A 23,500-nucleotide genomic window follows, 5' to 3' on the forward strand; every position below is an offset into this window, starting at 1 on the left:
ATTTTCGTAAAATCTCCTCGGGAAATATCTGGTGGAATCCAGCAAGGATTGCTTGAGGAATCTTAGTAGAAATTCCCAAAGGAGTCTCAGGAGGAGTTCTTGGAGGAATAAATCTCTGGAAGGTATCCCCTTGAAGGGAAATTTGAAGAAATCCCAAGTAACCACGGTGCCGAAGCCTTATTGCATGTAGATATACGGTGGATTTAGAGCAATTATTATTTTCCATTAACATTTAAGGATGAATTAAAGTGGAAATGGCAATTATGCGACTGAACTAAGACTAAGAGGATAATCTTAATTTGATATCATAATTGCCCATTTCCACTTTAAATCAACCTTAAGCTTGCATGTAAAGTAATGATTGCTCTAAATACACCGTATATCTGCATGCAATAAGGCTTCAGCACCGTGGTTACTTCCCTAATAGAAAAATATGATACAACGTGCTTAACAACCCTTTCGGGCTATCATCTTGATTATATGTACAGGGAATGATACAATCATTCACCCTATCAGCCATGTATAATACATTTTTATTAGGGTTGGGATCCCAGAAAAAATGCCAGCAATCATTATTTGAAAATTTCCCGGATGATTCACGGCATGTTTTGAAAACAGATGCAAAATTCAGCGTTTACTCGCTGAGCATTGATTTAAAATAGTTTGGCCATTTTCAAATATAACGCGAGATTTTTTTGTTACGTAATGTGTATATGACGCCAAAAGTTATCAACTGAATTTGAAATACACTGTAAAATACTGGAAATGTAAAATGTTAATTCTGAGTGTAAAACATTTCAATTTTCTCGTTAAAAGAGGCTAACATAATCGGGTTAAAAAGACGACAAAATCGGAGAAAAACGGAATCGGGGGCTTCCAAAATCGTGTCAGCACAATGTTATAATACTTAATTATGTTAAATTTTATCATTGAAATAAAAAAAAATATCGCAATAAAAATACAGTTTCTTACCGATTTTGGCAACACGAGATGAATTTTATGTTGCCAAATTGGGGTGTTGCCAAAATCGGTAATTTTTTTTGTGGATTATTTTCAACTTTTATACGTCAATTTGGCTTATATTTTAAATATGGACTATTCACAAGTTATAAAACGATCCCTGTAGGTGACGTTCATAAATTACGTCATGATTTGTAAAAATGTTGATTTTGGAAAATTTAATGAATTTTGATTTTTTTAAAATGAGTAAGGCTAAAATATAAATACATTTACAAATACAAACGATTTTTCGGTAAAAATTTTTGGGCAAAATTTTTTGTTGCCAAAATCGGTAAAAAATTGTTGCCAAAATCGGGTGTTGCCATAATCGGTAAGAAATTGTTGCCAAAAACGGGTGTTGCCAAAATCGGGAGTAGACAAAAACAGGTGTTGCCAAAATCGGTAAGAAACTGTACTCCGGATAATCGAGTCTAAAATTCCGGATAATCGAATTCCGGATAATCGAGTCTCCGGATAATTGAGTCTCCGGATAATCGAGTCCGACCTGTATTGCATGGGTTAACAATTTTTTTTGAAATCCGATGGCCGCCATCTTGGATTTCAAAATGGCGGCGGACATCGATTTTTGGCTTCTACTCTTCGAGCCTGTTCCGAAAATACCCATATTGCATAAGTTTACAACATTTTTTGAAATCCGATGGCCGCCATCTTGGATTTCAAAATGGCGGCGGACATCGATTTTCGACTTCTACTCTTCGAACCCGTTCCGAAAATACCCATATTGCATGGGTTTACAGCATTTTTCAAAATCCGATGGCCGCCATCTTGGATTTCAAAATGGCGACGGACATCCATTTTCGACATCTACTCTTCGAGCCCGTTCCGAAAATACCCATATTGCATGGGTTTACAACATTTTTTGAAATCCGATGGCCGCCATCTTGGATTTTAAAATGGCGGCGGACATCGATTTCCGACTTCTACTCTTCGAGCCCGTTCCGAAAATACCTATATTGCATGGGTTTACAACAGTTTTTGAAATCTGATGGCCGCCATCTTGGATTTCAAAATGGCGGCGGTCACCAATTTTCGACATCTACTCTTCGAGCCCGTTCCAAAAATACCCATATTGCATGGGTTTACAACAGTTTTTGAAATCCGATGGCCGCCATCTTGGATTTCAAAATGGCGGCGGACATCGATTTTCGACTTCTACTCTTCGAGCCCGTTCCGAAAATGCCCATATTGCATGGGTTTACAGCATTTTTTGAAATCCGATGGCCGCCATCTTGGATTTCAAAATGGCGGCGGACATCGATTTTCGACTTCTACTCTTCGAGCCCGTTCTGAAAATACCCATATTGCATGGGTTTACAACAGTTTTTGAAATCCGATGGCCGCCATCTTGGATTTCAAAATGGCGGCGGACATCGATTTCCGACTTCTACTCATCGAGCCCGTTCCGAAAATACCTATATTGCATGGGTTTACAACATTTTTTGAAATCCGATGGCCGCCATCTTGGATTTCAAAATGGCGGCGGGCATCGATTTTCGACATCTACTCTTCGAGCCCGTTCCGAAAATACCCATATTGCATGGGTTTACAACAGTTTTTGAAATCCGATGGCCGCCATCTTGGATTTCAAAATGGCGGCGGACACCAATTTTCGACATCTACTCTTCGAGCCCGTTCCAAAAATACCCATATTGCATGGGTTTACAGCATTTTTTGAAACCCGATGGCCACCATCTTGGATTTCAAAATGGCGGCGGACATCGATTTTCGACTTCTACTCTTCGAGCCCGTTCTGAAAATACCCATATTGCATGGGTTTACAGCATTTTTCAAAATCCGATGGCCGCCATCTTGGATTTCAAAATGGCGGCGGACATCGATTTTCGATATCTACTCTTCGAGCCCGTTCCGAAAATGCCCATATTGCATGGGTTTACAGCATTTTTTGAAACCCGATGGCCACCATCTTGGATTTCAAAATGGCGGCGGACATCGATTTTCGACTTCTACTCTTCGAGCCCGTTCTGAAAATACCCATATTGCATGGGTTTACAACAGTTTTTGAAATCCGATGGCCGCCATCTTGGATTTCAAAATGGCGGCGGACATCGATTTCCGACTTCTACTCATCGAGCCCGTTCCGAAAATACCTATATTGCATGGGTTTACAACATTTTTTGAAATCCGATGGCCGCCATCTTGGATTTCAAAATGGCGGCGGGCATCGATTTTCGACATCTACTCTTCGAGCCCGTTCCGAAAATACCCATATTGCATGGGTTTACAACAGTTTTTGAAATCCGATGGCCGCCATCTTGGATTTCAAAATGGCGGCGGACACCAATTTTCGACATCTACTCTTCGAGCCCGTTCCAAAAATACCCATATTGCATGGGTTTACAGCATTTTTTGAAACCCGATGGCCACCATCTTGGATTTCAAAATGGCGGCGGACATCGATTTTCGACTTCTACTCTTCGAGCCCGTTCTGAAAATACCCATATTGCATGGGTTTACAGCATTTTTCATAATCCGATGGCCGCCATCTTGGATTTCAAAATGGCGGCGGACATCGATTTTTGGCTTCTACTCTTCGAGCCCGTTCCGAAAATACCCATATTGCATGGGTTTACAATCATTTTTGAAATCCGATAGCCGCCATCTTGGATTTCAAAATGGCGGCGGGCATCGATTTTCGACTTCTACTTTTCGAGCCCGTTCCGAAAATACCCATATTGCATGGGTTTACAGCATTTTTCATAATCCGATGGCCGCCATCTTGGATTTCAAAATGGCGGCGGACATCGATTTTTGGCTTCTACTCTTCGAGCCCGTTCCGAAAATACCCATATTGCATGGGTTTACAACAATTTTTGAAATCCGATAGTCGCCATCTTGGATTTCAAAATGGCGGCGGGCATCGATTTTCGACTTCTACTTTTCGAGCCCGTTCCGAAAATACCCATATTGCATGGGTTTACAACATTTTTTGAAACCCGATGGCCGCCATCTTGGATTTCAAAATGGCGGCGGACATCGATTTTCGACTTCTACTCTTCGAGCCCGTTCCGAAAATACCCATATTGCATGGGTTTACAGCATTTTTCAAAATCCGATGGCCGCCATCTTGGATTTCAAAATGGCGGCGGACATCGATTTTTGGCTTCTACTCTTCGAGCCCGTTCCGAAAATACCCATATTGCATGGGTTTACAACAGTTTTTGAAATCCGATGGCCGCCATCTTGGATTTCAAAATGGCGGCGGACATCGATTTTTGGCTTCTACTCTTCGAGCCCGTTCCGAAAATACCCATATTGCATGGGTTTACAACATTTTTTGAAACCCGATGGCCGCCATCTTGGATTTCAAAATGGCGGCGGACATCGATTTTCGACTTCTACTCTTCGAGCCCGTTCCGAAAATACCCATATTGCATGGGTTTACAGCATTTTTCAAAATCCGATGGCCGCCATCTTGGATTTCAAAATGGCGGCGGACATCGATTTTTGGCTTCTACTCTTCGAGCCCGTTCCGAAAATACCCATATTGCATGGGTTTACAACAGTTTTTGAAATCCGATGGCCGCCATCTTGGATTTCAAAATGGCGGCGGACATCGATTTTTGGCTTCTACTCTTCGAGCCCGTTCCGAAAATACCCATATTGCATGGGTTTACAACATTTTTTGAAACCCGATGGCCGCCATCTTGGATTTCAAAATGGCGGCGGACATCGATTTTTGGCTTCTACTCTTCGAGCCCGTTCCGAAAATACCCGTATTGCATGGGTTTCATAATGTCTTTTCAGAACTTAAGATTTTATGACGGCTTATGATGCGTCTTGCTCATTGTCCAACAATTTTCTTTCTATCAGTCTATCAATTGATAGAGATAGAACTTCTATCTCTATCAATTGATAGAAGTTTTACTGATAGTATCTCTTTCACTATTTTTACTGATAGAGATACTATCTCTATTTTTTCTATTCCTGATAGAACCCGTTCTATCAGTGATACTATCGCTGATAGAAAAGAACTGATAGTATCAGTAGCTCAAATTGATAGTATCAGTGGTCTATCAGATAATTGATAGTATCACCTTCTATCAGATAATTTCGGTGCCTGCACCTGAACCTCGCAGCGGAAAATTACATCGTTCAATCTTGTGAGGAACCTAAACGATCTCTATTTTTCTCCTGTCCGCACACTATACATAGTACGTTATGAATGCCCGGAGGGGTGTGACACTTTTCCGCCATCTGTGATGGAAGACGACGACTTTAACGCATGACGCGGTAGAACCGACTGGCGCACGTCGGTCTTCCTTGCTGCCATTCCATCAGCGGTCCTCTGCTAGTTCAAAGACCGAGAACACGGCTGACGACGGTGGTGCTTGAAATTGCCAGCCTGGAAGAAAGTGAAAGTGATATCGATTCGTATAGCTGTGGCACCATCAGAATGTGATTTTTTACCGTCGCGTCAATCTTCTGTCAAAATGAGCCAGCTGCTGCCCTCGAGGCATGGTAGACAGCTCGACGTTCAACGCATTCAACCTTAGGATGGCGAAAGCGTGTGCTATCGTGGCGCTGCCACCTATTTTATTGGGCTTGGATGTCTACAGAAGGGAACGTGTGAAATGAATTAGTAAACATCAAAAGACCGACGGGGCGATAGACCATTTCCGTCCACATCGCCTCTTTCAAATATGTTTAAATACTTTCTTACTTTTCCAAATCATACGCTGTATTTCAGTGTAGTTTTTCATACGAAGTTAAATACAACTGAAAAAACGGCAACGAAAAGTAATAAAAACAAACTACCGATAACTGTCAAAGTTCATCTAAAAGGGAAAAAAATTAGATGAACGAGGATGAACCAAACGTCAAATCCACTTTTTCTCCCCTTAAGCTGCAATGAACTTATCCATCGGTGAACAGAATTCACTCGGTCCGAGAATTTTGACACTAGAGTGGGGTCAATTTTTATTGGAATCTTCCAATGGACTTATCCACCGATGAACCGAATTCATCGCGGTCCGAGAATTTTGACACTAGAGTGGGGCCGTTCCAATCAGAATTGGACGATTCTGATTGGAAGCGACCCCGCTGTAGTGTCAAAATTCTCAGACCGCGATGAATTCAGTTTGTAGTGCCGCACCCCTCGTGCGAGATAGGCTTTAGTGAGAGTTGACATAACCAAGGGAGATAGAGAGAGGGAGCGGTAGGGAAAGGGGGAGAATAGAAACGGTCACCGACGGCGTTGGATCGGGAAAAGTGTGATCCGTGGAAAATACAGAAATTAAAGTAGAAACTCGGCTGTTAATTAACTTTACAAGTCTAAAATCATTACATCTGGCGACGAGGATGATGGAAAAACTGGTGAGTAGCGGTTTCACTGACTGGAACTACAACTTATTGCGAAATCAAGATTGGTGGTGATGACGAGCCGTTGCCAAAAGCCAGTCATTTTTTCTCACATTGTTCGGCATGGTGTAGAACCTCGCCTCGTTTGTGGATCCTGGTGTGGGTGCAAATGGTGAAGTAGAGATAGTGGTAATAGTATGAGTAAATACTGTGACTGTGAGCAGTACAGTGAAGAAACTGGAGGTATTCGGCCGAATAAATGTTTTTGTCTCTGAGGAGAGCTAGGTTCTGAGGAACTATGTATGAAGTGGGTAAACAAATGCTCCGAGGAGCCGGCAGACGTCGATCGACAGGATACTCTGAGGAGTATGAATGACATCCGAGGATGATATTACTTTGAGAAGTATGTGAGGCGTTCTGAGGAACATTTTGTTGTGTGTGTACTATACACTCAGCGAAATAAACTACCGAATTTCGTCAAAATACCTTATGAAATTTAACCATAACTGTAAAGTATGGATGCCATAAGAAAACCTTATGAAAATTGAACATGCTTATTATGACCTAATTACATAAGTTAAACTTATGAAAAGAGCAGAAAAATCACAAAATGATGCAGACTGGAATCGATCCATGAACGTCGAGATCACTGAGCTCGTGCCCAACCCACGCGGCTATCGACGCTTGAGAATATCGTGTTGCTAAATGTGTATTAAAGCCAAACTGTGAGTCGATTCTGCGTCATAGACCGACCTTATGAAAATCGTTCTAGCCGTTATGATTTGTTTAAAGGCCATTTCATAAGTTAGACCTTATGCTAATCTTAGGTTTATTTGCCTGAGTGTACGGTACTACCGTCATAGACGAACCTTCGTTTGTGCTGATACTGAAGACAAAAAAATGTTACTGATCAAGCAAAACATGAGTGTTTTTGGCATCTTGATCATTTGTTTACTTTTACTATATTTTGCAGATTGACGAAGCCCGGCCGATTCCACCGTTCCGCTGTGAAGAGATTGGAAAAAATCAACTTGCGAAGGAATGGAAAAGTTGGAAGTCGGCTCTGGAAATCTATTTCGAAGCCTACGACATCACTGACCAGAAAAAAATGCGTGCGAAATTATTGCATTTCGGTGGCAAGCAGCTTCAACAAGTGTATGAAAGCTTACCTGACGTCGACAAGCTACCGTTGATCTCTACCAAACCAAACTGGTATGACGTAGCAGTTTCCAAGCTGGATGATTTTTTCGAGCCTGGGCGACAGTACATTCTGGAGCGATGTCGGTTGAGGAAAATTCGTCAGGAGAAGAACGAGAGATTTGCCCATTTTGTGCTCCGAATCAGGCAACAATTAGCGGATTGCGGACTGGAAAAGTACACTGTTGATGTACGTAAAGTACTGACAGAGATTTTCGTGCTGGATGTTATCGTAGAAGGTTGCGCTTCGGAGGAGCTGCGGCGCAGGATTCTGCAGAAAGATGTTTCATTGGCGGAAGTCGAAGGCATGGGGGCCATGTTGGAAGGCGTGGAACAACAAGTCAGCGATTTGACTTCGCTCAACACCAAAGAGTTAGTGTCAGACAAGGTGTTCCGGGTAGAGGCCCGAAAGGACCTAAATAGAATCCCTGGACCCAACCGCAAGTTCCAAGGTAACCGGGAAATCACCTGTTTCAACTGCGGTACAAGAGGGCACATATCGTCATCTAAGGAATGCAAGGCTCGAAATCAAACATGTCGGCGTTGTAAAAAAGCGGGCCATTTCGAGGCTGTATGCCGAACACGATTCACATCCAGATCAACAACTTCAGGAGCGAAAAGAGTGCGTTTGGTCGAGAAGAGTGAGCAGCAGCTTAACAGCGGACCCTCTTCGGACACACCGGCCCAGTTAGATTCGCATCAGAAGCCCTATTACTGTTTCCATTTTGGGAATGAATCGAATGTTCTTGAATGTATCGTCGGTGGAGTGATGCTCGATCTGTTGGTGGACTCTGGGTCCGATGTGAACTTGATCCACTCAGCAGCATGGGAAAGGCTAAAGCAGCATGGCGTCATCGTCGAGGATATGCGGAAGGGCTGCCAAGAGATCATAAAAGGCTACGGAAGCAAGGTTCCGTTGAATGTTTTGGCACAGACAAACAGACGTAACACTTCGAACACTTTTCGATTCAAATCATAGTCACGGAATCATATTCGCCCAATGCTAAGAGGACTAAGTTTGGCCGACCATCAACTAGGTGGCCGTAATGAGCGAACGTCAAACTCGAACAAAAACGATGCGAGCGCCACGGGTGGGCAGTTGGCCAACTATCATATTTTGAAAAAGACCGATAAATCGGTGTACGATGGGAATTATCAGAGTGTTACGTCTGTTTGTCTGTGGTTTTGGGATCATTCCGCGCCAAAGTTGAGATGGGATTCAAGAGCGAAATGGCTACGTTTTTCGTCGTACAGGAAGGCCAACGCTGCATCATGGGTGATCAAACCGCAAAAGCCCTGGGGGTCCTGAAAATCGGCATTGAGGTGAATCAACTAGATCGAAAAATCGTTCCGTTCGGGAAAATAAAGGATGTACAGGTGCAGATCCACATGGACCCTGCATTCAAACCCGTATTCCAACCAGTAAGACGCATACCGCTCCCATATGAGGCTGCAGTTAATGGTAAACTGGATCAGTTGTTGGCGCAGGACATAATCGAGGTGATTGATTATTAATTACTTTCTTTTTCTATTGACTGACTTTCTTATGTTACTATTCCAAACAAACTAAATAAAACAGCATTACATTATAACCTGTTTAGTTATTGTTTTGATTATTAGTTGATTCGTGTCGGATGTTGAATAAATTTCCTTCATTGTACTATTTTACTGACATACTGTTTTGTAACAATATTTTAGGTCAAAGCAGGGCCTACTACATGGGTCTCTCCATTGGTCGTTGTGGGAAAAGCCAACGGTGAGCCACGCGTATGTTTGGATCTCAGACGCGTAAACGAAGCGGTTTTGCGCGAACGTTACCCTATGCCGGTAGTTGACGAGCTTCTCGCGCGTATTGGGAAAGGTAGAGTGCGTAGTAAGCTTGACATCAGGGATGCATTTTTGCAAACAGAACTGGCTCCAGAGTCGCGTGACATAACGACGTTTATCACTAGCCGGGGCCTCTTCAGATTCAAGAGGCTTCCATTTGGTTTAGTTTCCGCCCCGGAAATATTCCAGAAAGTCATGGAAGAGATTTTGGCCGGATGCGAGGGTAAGTGGGTACAAACCAACAAACCTTTTTTTTTATGAATGACATCACATTTAAGTTATCGATACAGGTACGGTATGCTATTTGGACGACATTTATGTAGAAGGCGACGATTTGGAGCAACATAACATTCGTTTGAAAAAGGTGTATGAGCGTCTACGCGACCGAGGGGTAGTTCTAAATCACGAAAAGTGTATTATTGGGGTTCCCGAGCTTCAGTTTATCGGTCACGTGATCTCGGCGAATGGAATCCGTCCTTCGCCCTCTAAAGTCGATGCTCTCGTTTCATTCAGACAACCGGTAAATGTATCGGAGGTAAAAAGTTTCTTAGGGCTCGCAAATTATATGAACAAGTTCATTAATAATTTGGCAGCCCTAGACGAACCGCTACGACGATTGACAGAGCAAGACTCGCAATTTGAATGGAAGCTTGAGCATCAAACCTCTTTTGATGCCATTAAAAGCGCGCTCACGAATACCACAAGTTTGGGGTACTTTAATACAAATCACTCGACGTCTGTAATAGTCGACGCAAGTCCATCTGCTTTGGGAGCTATACTGGTACAAACCAACGAAATCGGAGAGCATCGGGTCATATGTTTCGCTTCTAAATCTCTTACTAAAACGGAAAAACGGTACTGCCAGACAGAGAAAGAGGCCCTGGCAGCTGTATGGGGCGTGGAAAGATTTCAAATGTATCTTCTTGGTAAAAGATTTGTCCTTATCACAGACTGTAAAGCCTTGGAGTTTTTATTCACAGCACGCTCGAAACCTTGTGCCAGAATCGAGAGGTGGGTACTGCGGCTACAGGTTTTCGATTACACCGTTAAACACGTAGCAGGTGAAAAGAATGTGGCGGACGTCTTGTCGCGGTTGTCTACGTTGGAACCAACACCTTTCGATTACTCAGAGGAACTATTCGTGAACGAAATTGCAAACATCGCTGCGAGCATTGCTGCCGTAAGATGGGAAGAAATCGAAGCAATATCCACGCAGGATGAGGAAATACAAGAACTCTTGAGCAAGGTTGCATGTGGTCGCCTTTTTGAGCTTCCAACAGAGTATCGTGTGATTGCACAAGAACTTTGCCAAATTGGAAACATTCTAATGCGAGGAGATCGCATAGTGGTTCCTAAATCGCTGCGGGAAAAGGTGCTGTCTTTAGCTCACGAGGGTCATCCCGGAACTCGAATGATGAAAAGCCATCTTCGAGTATCGGTTTGGTGGCCTAAGATGGATACAGATGTTGAAGCTCATGTCAAAAAGTGCCGAGGATGTATGCTTGTTTCCGCTCCGGATGCTCCAGAGCCGATGAGTCGACGAGATTTACCATCGGGCCCATGGCAAGACATCGCAATAGATTTCCTAGGTCCCCTACCAGAAGGGCAATTCTTACTGGTAGTCATAGACTATTACAGTAGATATTTTGAAGTATGCGAGATGAACAGTATTACAGCAGAATGTACAGTCGACGAGTTACGAACAATATTTTGCCGTTTTGGGGTCCCAATTACTCTCACTGCTGATAATGCCCCACAATTAAGTGAGGATTGCGAAAAATTTGCTGAGTTTTGCCAGAGTTACGGGATCAAGCTTATTAACACCGTTCCATATTGGCCCCAAATGAACGGAGAAGTAGAGCGTCAAAACCGTACCATTCTCAAGCGTTTGCAAATCTCTCAGGAACTTGGACAAGACTGGAGAGTGGAACTTCAAAAATTTCTGCTCACTTATCGTTCTGCAATACATCCCACAACAGGTCGTTCCCCAGCTGAATTGATGTTTGGTCGGAAAATACGTACGAAACTTCCACAGTTGACGAATTTTCGGGTTGATGATGAGGATACCAGAGATCGCGATTCAATTCAGAAGGAAAAAGGGAAGGAGTACAGTGACGCGAAAAGAAGGGCGACTGTTAAAGATATTGCTGTGGGGGATACTGTGCTACTTAAACGGATGAAGAAGGACAACAAGTTGAGCACAGCATTCATGAATGAAGAATTTGTGGTACTTCGCAAACAGGGATCAGATGTGACGGTCAAATCAACGGCAACTGGAAAGGAGTTCAGAAGAAACACAGCGCACATGAAGAAGATCGAGAAATCGGAATCAACAACCTCTAACGACTTCAGCACAGGATCAAACAATCGCGAACCTTTCAGTAACCAGAACTTTGCTCCTTCCATCGACTCACCACACACGTGTGATAATCAAGAACCAGCCGAGGAAACGCATACAGCTGTAGGAGGAAAACGGAAGAGGAAGGAACCAGTCTGGTTTAACAACTATATGCCACATTACATCAAGAAGTGTTAAGGGGGATGTAGTGCCGCACCCCTCGTGCGAGATAGGCTTTAGTGAGAGTTGACATAACCAAGGGAGATAGAGAGAGGGAGCGGTAGGGAAAGGGGGAGAATAGAAACGGTCACCGACGGCGTTGGATCGGGAAAAGTGTGATCCGTGGAAAATACAGAAATTAAAGTAGAAACTCGGCTGTTAATTAACTTTACAAGTCTAAAATCATTACACAGTTCATCGGTGCACTCGTCTATTGGACGATATGGACTTATCCACCGATGAACCGAATTCATCGCGGTCCGAGAATTTTGACACTAGAGCGGGGTCGTTTCCAATCGGAATTGAACGATTTCCAATCAGAATTGAACGATTCTGATTGGGAATGGCCCCGGTCTAGTGTCAAAATTCTCGGACCGCGATGAATTTGGTTCATCGGTGCATAAGTCCATTGATTGGAAACGGCCCCGCTTTAGTGTAAAAATTCTCGGATCGAGTGAATTTGGTTCGGGTGAATGCAAGACAAGACTCCGATGTCCTCCAAGAATTTTTCCAATAGATCCTTGGAGCTTTTTTCTTGAACTCTTCCTGCAGATCATCCAGGAAATTTTCCAATAGTTGTTGTGCAAATCATGGGGGTTCCTCGGAGAATTCTGCGAAGGATTGTTCAGAAAGCTATTCAGTGATGTCCACCGGGAAGTCGTCCAGGTGATCTAATGGATATTTTGTTAGAACTGAGGAGTTTCACTAAAAGCTTCTGAAAATATCGCCCGGAGTTGCCTTAAAACTGTTCTTAGACTTCCGCTGATTTTTGTTCAGAAGATCGTTTGACCATCTTTACGTACATTTTTCTCTGAGACCTCCGCTAATTCTTTCAGAATTTTCTTCAGTTACCCCTCTTCGGTATAAGCTCTGGGAATTTTTGGGATCTATCTAAAAAATCCTCCAGAAATTCCCCTAGTGTTTCTCAAGATTTATTGAAGGGGTTAGTCCAGGAGCCACTCAAGAATTCGTCCTGTGGTTCCTCCAGGAATCTCTCCACAAATTCCCTTTGGAGTTCATTCAGGAAACCCTCAAGGAATTCCACAGAAATTCCTCTAGGCATGTCCCTTGGACTTTCTTCAAGAATTCCTCAAGTAGTTCCTCAAAAAATCCTTCCAGAAGCTCTTCCATGAATCCCTCTAGGAGTTCTTCCAGGATTTCCTGTAGGATTTCTTTCAGGAGTCCCCATAGGATTTCTTTAGGGAATACGATTAGGAGTTGCTCTAGGAATCCCTCTAGGAAAACCCCTTGGACTTTCTTCAGGAATCCCTCAAGTATTTCCTTTAGGAATCCTTTTACGCTAATTGATTCCGAATGTTCTAGCTGTTTTTTAGGATTTTTTGGCTTTTCAGTTCGATTGTGAGATCAAAAACAACCTTTTGTTTCTCTTACTCCGACGTTTCGATCCGTATCGGATCTTTCTCAAGAATTCGAGTTATCGATTGTCATTTGGATTTTTCAATCTCTCAACCGTCACTTGATATTTGTGGAAATCCGTTTTAACGGAAAACCACAATTTCAAATTCAGTTATCGGCAAAATCCTAAAAAAGAAGTCCTTTTAAAAATTTCCCCTGGAGTCCCTTCAGGAATTTCTCTATGAATTCTTCAAGGAATCCCCCTAGGTGGTCTTTCAGGGATCCCTCCAGGAGTTCTTTAATGAATCCGTCTAAGAGTTTCTCCAGAAGTCCCTCTAGGAATGCCCCTTGGACTTTCTTCAGGAATTCCTCAAGTAGTTCCTCCAGGAATCGTTTTAATTTTTTCCCATGGAGTTCCTTCAGGAATCATTCAAGGAGTTTCTCCAGGAGGTAATTCAGGAAACCCTCTATGAGAATTCCGCTTGGAGTTTCTTCAGGAGTCCGTCTGTGAGTCCCTATAGGAGTTGCTTCAGAAGTCCCTCTAGAAATTCCCCTTGGAGTTCCTTCAGAAATCCCTCTAAACTATCTCTAAACTATTCCAGGAATCCTTCTAAGAGTTCTTCCGGGAATATCTCTAGGAGTTCTTTCAGGAATCCCTCCAGGAGTTTCTTGAGGAATCCCACTGGAAACTCTTCTTGAAGTTCCTCTAGGAGTTCTTTCAGGCATCCCTCTTTGAGTTCTTCCGGGAATCTCTCTAGGAGTTTTCTTTAGAAATCCTTCTATGCGTTCTTTCAGCAATCCCTCTAGGGGTTCTTTAAAGAATCCTTTTAGGAATTTCTTCAGGATTCCTTCTAGGAATCCTCCTTGGAGTACCTCCAGGAATTTTTCTAGGAGTCCCTTCAGAAATCGCTTTAGCAGGTCTTTAAGGGATCCCTCAAGAAGCGCACGAAACTCTTTCTAAGTTACTCAAGGAATCCTTCCAGGAATTTTCTTTGGAGTTCCTCAAGCAATCCCTCTACTAGAGGGCCAGGAACCCTAGAAATTTCCCTTGGATTTGCTTTAGGAATCCCTCTAGGAGTTCTTTCAGGAATTCCTCCAGGGGTCCATCAAGGAGTTTCTCCAAGAATCCCTCTAGGCAATCTTTGTTACTTCAACACCCCCTCTCAGTTGCTGAATTTTAATCCTATTCCCAAGTAACATTTTAAGTTATGTTCAGCTCTATAAGAGATCCTCATGACCTATTTTATAAAACTCGCAATAAAACTGATTCATACATCAAAACATCCTGATAACCTCTTTAAGAGCATCTTCCGGCTACGTGGACCACTCTCGGAGAGGTTTAGCAAACCGTATTAAGAGTAGCAATAAAACTATTTTAAAACCTAGTTGAAAAAAAATCCGTACTCGAAAAGAGGTTATGATGATTGTTGATTTTTTTTTTCAACAAAAAATATGACAGCTCAAGACGCAAAGGAGCTCTTTGACGGCACGTAAACTTTAGGAGGATACCATTCGTAAGAAGAAAGCGATCATTTCAAAGTAATATTTTAGTAGTTATTGTGTTAGTAGGCTTATGCGCATTCAATTTTACCGTGAATATTGGGGTTGCAGAAACATAAAATTAATGCGCTTCGAAAATTGTGGATATTATCATCTTAGAATGAAATAAAAAAATATATTCGTTAATATAGTAAAACCACAGAGAACAGACATTTAAGCTCGAACAAAAATACGTCGAAATCGTGTGTAAAGGATTTAAGTGTACCTCAACGCCACCAACGGAGACTGCCCCACATATAAAGTCGATTTGACCCCACGATGGCAGTGTTCAGAGTTAAAATACACTAGCCCACAAAGTGACGCGAGCGCCAAACGGCCAAATACGGCGAGCACTGGAAACAAAAATGACAACACAACAATGTAAGAGATGGGACGCTAGCGCCACGCAACGGGAGCATAACCACATACTCTGATATGACCGTTACAAAGTTTTACACAAGCCAGAAAGTAAAGATAGACGTCTGTTCTCTGTGGTAAAACTATCTCGAATCACAAGAAAACTCAGTTGAGAGAGTCAATTTATGGGAGCATGTTATGGAAATGGCGGTAAACTATAAATTAATTGCTTATTTGAGCAAAATTAACTTATTTCCATTTACGTCAGATAATTCTGCAATATGGCGACGACCATAATTAGCGAAATTAAACGAAAGCAAGTTTACTTTTATGATGACCGCAATAAACCTAGCCGTGCCGTAGTTTCTGCTTTTCCACCAACAGATATCGTTACTTATCGAACGGATCGCCATCTGTTGAAAGTTTTAGCAGTTTTATTGTGGTATTAATGAATGCCATAGGGTCTACATATCGGAGAGTTTTGTTTAATCTTAAAATCTGGCTTTATGGATGTCTTCAAGTATAAAACATTTAATCTATGGTTCGTTTCTGTTTCGGAATCCGAGAGAACGCCTGACTTCCGAATGTGAGACAATGATCTGCCGTTGGCTTTTCTCCGTTCTACATTTCAGCGGGAGTTTTGCTTCTGAAGGTCTCCGTTGGACTTCGGTCGATCTGAACCAATGGTTCTATTGTCGCTGGTGAAAGGCATACGAGCAAATTCGCTTTCCGCACACGATTTGTCAATCTGTTTGGTGGTTTTCGTTAACGTCATTCCGTGGACCATTTTCGAACGTTGCAGCTTCTCCATGTTTTGGTACCTAGCTCAGATGGGCATATCGTCAATGCCGGTTCTCCACATGGCTGATTTCTTCAGCCGTTTAAGCTGATTCCGCTTCAACATCCATCATGAGATAAAACAATTTACCGCGCATCATGGCTTCATCGATAATATCTCCACAGACAAACAGACGTAACTCTTAGAGGAAATTAAGCAAAAACTTTTGCCCGGTGTATTTTTATAAGCACACTGCCACCTATTGGTAGAATCGCGCGAGGCACTGTCGGCCATGAAGGATTTCGATTTGGCGTTTGTCTAACACGCACACTACTACAGTAAACGTTCGATAAATGCAACATGTTTACGTTTCACTAAGCGAATGAAACTCGGTAACTGCAATGGCTGACAGATGTCAACGAGTTGTCAATCGATATTTAGTAAATAACCGTGAACGTGATCCGACTGCTCATTTGGGTTAACATGGCGCACCATGCGATAACTACAAATTTGTTTCACGTACCGGACTTGCAGTTAAACCGTTTGCACCGACCGAACGTGTATTGTACACAAGCTGTCTGTTATTTTCTCAGCTTGTGCACTTGCAAACGTTAAAGCGATCCAACACTTGCGCCTCTGGTGGAAGGATCGCGTAAATCAAATGAAATTTGAATTGATCATTCAATGCATGTGCCAAGCCGTTTTGAAGAGTATTTACACCAACCTTCAGCAACGCCGCTACAGATAGTAAATTGAACCGGATATTGAGGACGTACGGCACTTTACTGATGTTCAATGACAGTCTTCCGCCCTCAGTAACCATTCTTCTTCACGATATCTTACTTGCCTTTCGCATTTTTTGCGTTATTGATTGTTGCCGGGTTGGCCAACTCTGCAATCGACGAAAAAAGTTTATCCGAGTTAGCTGCCTCCTCTTCTATCTTTCTCCTTCTCGTGTATGTTTAGGAGAGTGAGTAAGAAAAAAGAAAATGCTGGCTCCGCCAATGCTCCTGACATCATCTTAGCCGTGGTTGCCATAACCATACTTTCAGAACTGTTCATCACGCTGCCATCCCTTCCGAATCGCTTCCGTTCCTCTGTCAGTAAACCAGCCTTTACCATGTCCAGCTTGATCTAGTCATCTGCTAGATTTTCCATCGCCGTTGTTAAAACATCATAGGAGGCCAGCGACGAAATGAAAAGTTGACTCGCTTGATCGAGTTCTGTCAACGTCGCCCGGCGTCTTTCAGCTGCCGCACGAGTTCATCGAACTGTCGAAAGTGATCGGCTAACGCAGTACCTTCTAGTTTGACCAAACCAAAAAACCTCAAAAAAGCTGAAAAAGCCCAAAATGTCACTAAAACCCGCAAAAAAATTGCGGGTTTTACCGGGTTTTTTTTTTCGACTTTTTTTTGGGTTTTTCGGCTTGCCAAAACTAGTGTCGCTCCCCCCGCGCAAATCCTTTCTTGGAGAATGTTTTTGACAGGACCACCCACATGGTCTTCGCCCTGTCATCTTTCTCCCGGAAAACCTTCTTCCCGGAAAATGGCAGTTGTCGAATAACCGGGGTAAACTTTAAATTCGATAAACTGGTCACCCTACTCCACGTTGCTCATTGAAATTTGGCAACTCTATTTTTGTTTTTGTTATTGTAGTGTCCGGAGGGACACCTCCGAGCACACCAGCCGAATCCTGCAGCCAAACGCACGCCAACGAGGAGGAGCGATACCTTCTCGCACAAAATGCTTTACAAGACTGACGTTTCATTTCGTGTTGATCGTTTGCTTTGTTTTTCCGGTGGTGCATCACCGCAACTGACGCTATATGCCCTATTAATCTTTTTCTCTCTATCTCTCTCAACCCCTACAGTTATGTTTTGGATTTGTTATTGTGGCGTTAGCACTAAATTGGATTCCGAAAAAAACTTCATTGACTTCCGCTGCCTTTCCTATGCGTTGAACATTACGTCAGAAGTAGTGCGCTGTATAGAAATCCAGATTCACTGTATAGCGCACTACTTTCGACTTAACGTTTAACGCATAGGAAAGGCAGTGGAAGTCAATGATTTTTTTTTCGGAATTCAATTTAGTGCTAAACGCACAATATGGTATATAGGATTTCAACAGATATTGTAGTGGTGCGAATGAAAAGCTCGAATAAGGTGGTGTCGAATAAGCGGGGTACCAACTTGAAAGTGTCGTTTCAAAACGTGTCGAGCCAATACGGGGTAAGACGGTATTTACTTTGATTAGCAACTGCTACTACGATGGAGCAATCAATGTTAGGGGCTGTCCATTTATTACGTAAAGGAATTTTTGCTATTATTTGACACCTCCTCCCCCTCCTTGAAAGATTTTCTGTATGAGAACCTAAATATTTTTGTATGACGCGTAAGATTTCTCAAACCCCTTCTCCCTCCATAAACCTTTACGTAATTTATGCACAGCCCCTTACTTCAATATTCTCCCCAGATTAAATTTAGAAATTTTGTATCGATTTATCAAAAGTTTTCTCGTAGGATTTCTTCACAAATTCATCCAAGGATTGCTCCAGAAATGCCTCTTGAAATTATTCCAGGAATTCTCCTTCGTTTCCTCTAGCAATGCCCTCGAGAATTCTTCCAAAAGTTTCTTCAAAAAAATCTCAAGGAATCTCTCCAAGAATTTCTTCAGGAATTTCCCCAAGGATTCTTCTACAAATCTCGTCAAGGTTTTTTTTCCAAAAGTTTATCGAAGAATTTCTAGAAGATTTTACAAACTACTTCGAATATTCCTACAGGAATGCTTATAAGGTTCTCTCAAAAACTGTTCTATAGATTCTTCAAGAAGTTCTTCCAAAAATTTCTATAGCAACACTTCCAAGGGTTTCTCAAGAAATACGATTAGAAATTCAAGAATTTTCGGAATTTCAGGAATGTCTCCAGAAATAAGTCCAAAGATTCAGACAAGGAATCATCTAAAGCTTTTTTTTCGGGATATGCTTAAAGAATTCTTGGACGATTTTCTTCCAGTGTATCGTCCAAAAAGTCATCAAGAAATTCCTCAATGCATTCCTCCAAGGGTTCCAGCAAGAATTTCTTCAAAAATTTTGCCAGAATTGGCTCATGGACTCCGTCAGGATGTTCTTAAACAATTCCTCTGAAGATTCCAGAAAAGAAATTCTTCGCGAAGAATTTCGAAGAGAGCATCTGGCTCTGAGGAACGCAATTAAAATGCTAATAATAACTACAGTAGAAAAGGCCTTAGTCTTATCGGTAAGTAAGCGAGTAAGAAAAGGACATCCATGAAAGTTTAAGAATGTCAAATTATTCTAATGTCTGTCAAGACAGAGCCATTTCATATGTGATGCAAAATATATCCATTCTTCTAGGAATCTCTCGGAGGACTCATCTGCGAATTCTTCCAAGGATCCCCTCCAGAATTTCTTTAAAAGTCTTCACCAGAAAGGCCTCCAAGGATTTCTACAGCAATTACACCCCATTGCTTCACGGATATCTCAGGGAGTTCTTCCAAAGAATCCTCCAGTAGTTCTTCTAAGGATTCTTCCGAAAGTTTTTTCAAGATATCCTTCAGTAATTACTCCAATGAATGATCTAATAATTTCCCCAATATTTCCTTTAGGAGCTTCTCCAAGAACTCCTGCAATGGTTGCTCCAGGAGTTCCTTCAAGGATTTCTCAAGGAGTTCCTCGGAGAATTCATCAAAGAAACACCCTGGACTTTCCTAGAAATTCCTTAAAAAAAAATGAAAAAATTCTCAAAATTTTTGTCCAGAAATTTCTCTAGGAATTCTGCAATGCATTTCTCCAGCACTTCGTCCAGGAATTTTTTCAAGAACTCTTCCAGGAATGCTTTTAATGATTTTTCCAGAAAATCTTCCAATGATACTTTATAAGCTTACTAAAGGTTATTTGAAAGGACAATTCGATTGTTTCAGGAATTTTTCCAACGATTTCTCCAGGAATTCTTTCACGAATTCTCTCCTAGGATTTATCCAGGATACTTTCATAGGGTTTTTTCAAGGATATTTCCAAGAGTTCCTAAAAAACTTGTCCGTATATCCATAGACTTTCGATGAGTTCAAGCAGTTTGACCGTAAGTCCGGTAAGAGAACTACTATACCACAGACAAACAGACGTAACACTTCGAACACTTTTCGATTCAAATCATAGTCACGGAATCATATTCGCCCAATGCTAAAAGGACTAAGTTTGGCCGACCATCAACTAGGTGGCGGTAATGAGCGAACGTCAAACTCGAACAAAAACGATGCGAGCGCCACGGGTGGGCAGTTGGCCAACTATCATATTTTGAAAAAGACCGATAAATCGGTGTACGATGGGAATTATCAGAGTGTTACGTCTGTTTGTCTGTGACTATACTATCAGTTTTCGTCGAAATTATGAACCAAATGAACCAGAACGACACCGGATGCATTGACAACAAGTTGCAGCATCTTACAGCAACTGTCAGGATAGTTACTTACCCAAAGCTAAAAAGAGAAAATTCTTTATTTTACAAAAGTACAAATTGTGAGTTATAAAATAAAACAAATAACAACTAATGCTTCCGAGAGGATGCATTTGATGGATCCCCCCGAGAGGGTAAACGAATCGTAAGTTTCCCCGAGAGGGTAAGGAATTTCAAGAAGTGGAATTCCCCGAGAGGTTATGCTAACTACGGAATCCAAGACAGACACATTTAACAAAGGATACTCGATAAGCGAAATGTAAATAAATATGCTCTCTCTTGTATTTACAAAATGTTCAAGCATCTAGGCAATACATTATGAAAATTACGATGACATTTCGATTAAGCGCAACCTAACCGCTTGATTCAAAATCGCTTAGTTCACCGAAAGGAACACAATTTGAAAGTTTTCCAATCTGAACGGACGACGGACAAATCGAAGTTGTTTGCAAATAAGAAAACGGCAACTCTCCGTCCCAAATTGATACCGGTCGGTCGGCCGGTGGAACCGATACGGTTTCTTCTAAAGTTGTACATCGACGACAGACCACCCCGTAGGAAGGTATAAGAAGTTTGCATTCAATTTGCGTTCGAATCTGTTTGTATTGTATTTATTTGGTCCCCATTTTGTGCTTATTCTGGCAACAATGCGACTGGGGACGGGGTATTTCATTTATTATTCGGAAATCGGAATTGATGAACCCCGAAAATTGGAATTTTGTTTGCCGGCTAGGTTGTTCGGGGGAGGTTTGTTATAAAAATTGAGAGAATCGTACTTATCTTGTTGCGAACTGTCAACGGTGACGGACGGATGAGGGGATGGGCACTCGTTTCTTTACTCAAACACAAGAAATAAACGTTTTCCAAACAAACAAATCCATCCAACAAGATGGATGGCACTTTTATTCAAATCCAACACAAACACACAGAAGTTGTTTTGCTGAAAAGTAAACAGTTTTTGCATCGTTGATGTAGGGGTGGGTTGATCTGTCAAAGCAACCCTCCACATCTGACGCCATGATCGCGAAGCCGCACCTTTGTTGAAACTCAAAGCAGAAAACACGCCTACTGCGTCGGACAACTGTCCCAGTCCCACACACGTGTGGCGACAACAACAAACAGGACGACAACCATCCCGGTGATTAATGTGATTTCATTGCCTACTGTGTGAAAGCAATCCCCAAACGTCGTCGTCGTCGGTTAACTGATTCTCGAGACGGCTGGCTGTCCGCTTTTTCCCGCATTTATGCAATGAAGTCATTTTCTAATGCCGAGTCGACGGCTACTGGGGCTCCATTCAATGACAAATGATTGACGATGACAACAAAATCGAGCACGATCCGAACGGACCGGAAGGGAATGTCCCCTCCGGGCGGAAGTTGGCTTCCTTTTTCGTTTTCGTGTCCATCGGGATAACCTCTTACTGGAGTCCGTTGCGCACCGAGGGACTTGTCAGGAAAGAAACTTTGTTGGAAGAAAGTCAATGTTTTACATATGAATCGAATAGTTGGGAAGGTTATGGGCCCATATCAAGATGGCCCGATTGGGATCTCTGTGTTTACTTCGTCGAACGTCGGGTGTGGAAAGAGTACAGGACGGATGGGGCGAACCCGGCAAACATAAGGCATGTCAGAAGACGTCCAACATGACGACAGGTCCGTTTTCTCCGAAGGGCATTTGGTCACGGTACATACTGGAATGCATGTTTACGCCTCTATGGGAAGATCAAGCTTCATACCTACACTTGGACAGGTCTCGGTCTCGACCGGATGGAATGTAAGCAACATACTTGATACTGCTTTCTGGACACGTTTTTGCGAGTGCTTGTACGTACCTACTCTGTGGGCCAGTGAGGGAAATTAATTAGTTTTTGCGTCACTTTGTGAGCGTTATTCAAGCTTCCGGATGAATGCCATTGGGGATCTCAATTCAATTGTCGTGTTCGTATGATACCATCTGACTTGATGAATTGGAAGGAGATGAGAATCCAGAGCAATTAACTTCAAGACTGTTGATATGCTGTCGTTGATACTTACGGAACGGGGCGTTTCGCCTTAGAACAACACATTATTGTTTTTAGGTCATTAAGAATACAAATGACTTCATACTCTTGTTCATACTCTTGGAAAAAACTTCCATACTACCCAAGTAACAGAACTAGCTGAATAATAGTTTCTAAAGCTAAAGTTTGTTTAAGAGTGGTTTGTTCCACTCTTATACAGCAAAAATGTTTGTTGGGTAACTTCAGAAGCACAAACCACAGAGAACAGACGTCTATCTTTACTTTCTGGCTTGTGTAAAACTTTGTAACGGTCATATCAGAGTATGTGGTTATGCTCCCGTTGCGTGGCGCTAGCGTCCCATCTCTTACATTGTTGTGTTGTCATTTTTGTTTCCAGTGCTCGCCGTATTTGGCCGTTTGGCGCTCGCGTCACTTTGTGGGCTAGTGTATTTTAACTCTGAACACTGCCATCGTGGGGTCAAATCGACTTTATATGTGGGGCAGTCTCCGTTGGTGGCGTTGAGGTACACTTAAATCCTTTACACACGATTTCGACGTATTTTTGTTCGAGCTTAAATGTCTGTTCTCTGTGCACAAACTTGAAAGCAATGAACTATCCAAGTAACCTTATGGCACATTTATTCGCCTTGCGTGCCAATACAGTGTCAGTGTAGAACTTACGTGCTCTATATTGGCCGTATAATAGCTCTATAAGATCAAAAGCAGGCGAAATATAATGCTAATGGTTACTTGAGTAAAGTGCTGAATAAAAACACTAACAACCCAACTAACAATCACTCATTTTACAAGCACCTTTACAACGAATTGATTCAGCATAATGCTGAATAACATTTGGATAATTTTCAGGCACAACCTTTGTACGGGCTTTGTTCACACAAATTTGGAGAAACTATAAAGCATAGTGTTGTGTAAAAACTGAACCGTTGGTTGTTAAACCGTTTTACAACTATTGTTACTTATTGTTTTTTCAGCAAGAAGTGCTGTACAAAACACTAGGCATGCAAATGAGTTGTTGCGATGCAAAGCGTCGACAAACATGGGTTTTGTACGCATTCAAAA

At 42.2% G+C, this 23,500-nt stretch overlaps 1 protein-coding gene and 1 long non-coding RNA gene across 2 annotated transcripts in view; one reads left to right on the forward strand and one right to left on the reverse strand.

Moving 5' to 3' along the window:
- The window catches only part of LOC134284960 (uncharacterized), a 241,904-nt gene that overhangs the window by 127,134 nt on the left and 91,270 nt on the right, over window positions 1-23,500 (reverse strand). The gene's annotated exons all lie outside the window — the stretch shown is intronic.
- On the forward strand, window positions 6,126-8,536 carry LOC134284957 (uncharacterized). The gene is made up of 2 exons (XM_062844598.1): window positions 6,126-6,354; window positions 7,313-8,536. The coding sequence occupies exons 1-2, from the start codon at window positions 6,340-6,342 to the stop codon at window positions 8,513-8,515; spliced, it is 1,218 nt and encodes a 405-aa protein (XP_062700582.1). The 5' UTR covers window positions 6,126-6,339; the 3' UTR covers window positions 8,516-8,536.

This window comes from Aedes albopictus, chromosome 1, assembly GCF_035046485.1.
Source record: "Aedes albopictus strain Foshan chromosome 1, AalbF5, whole genome shotgun sequence".
NCBI classification, from domain to species: Eukaryota; Metazoa; Arthropoda; class Insecta; order Diptera; family Culicidae; genus Aedes; species Aedes albopictus.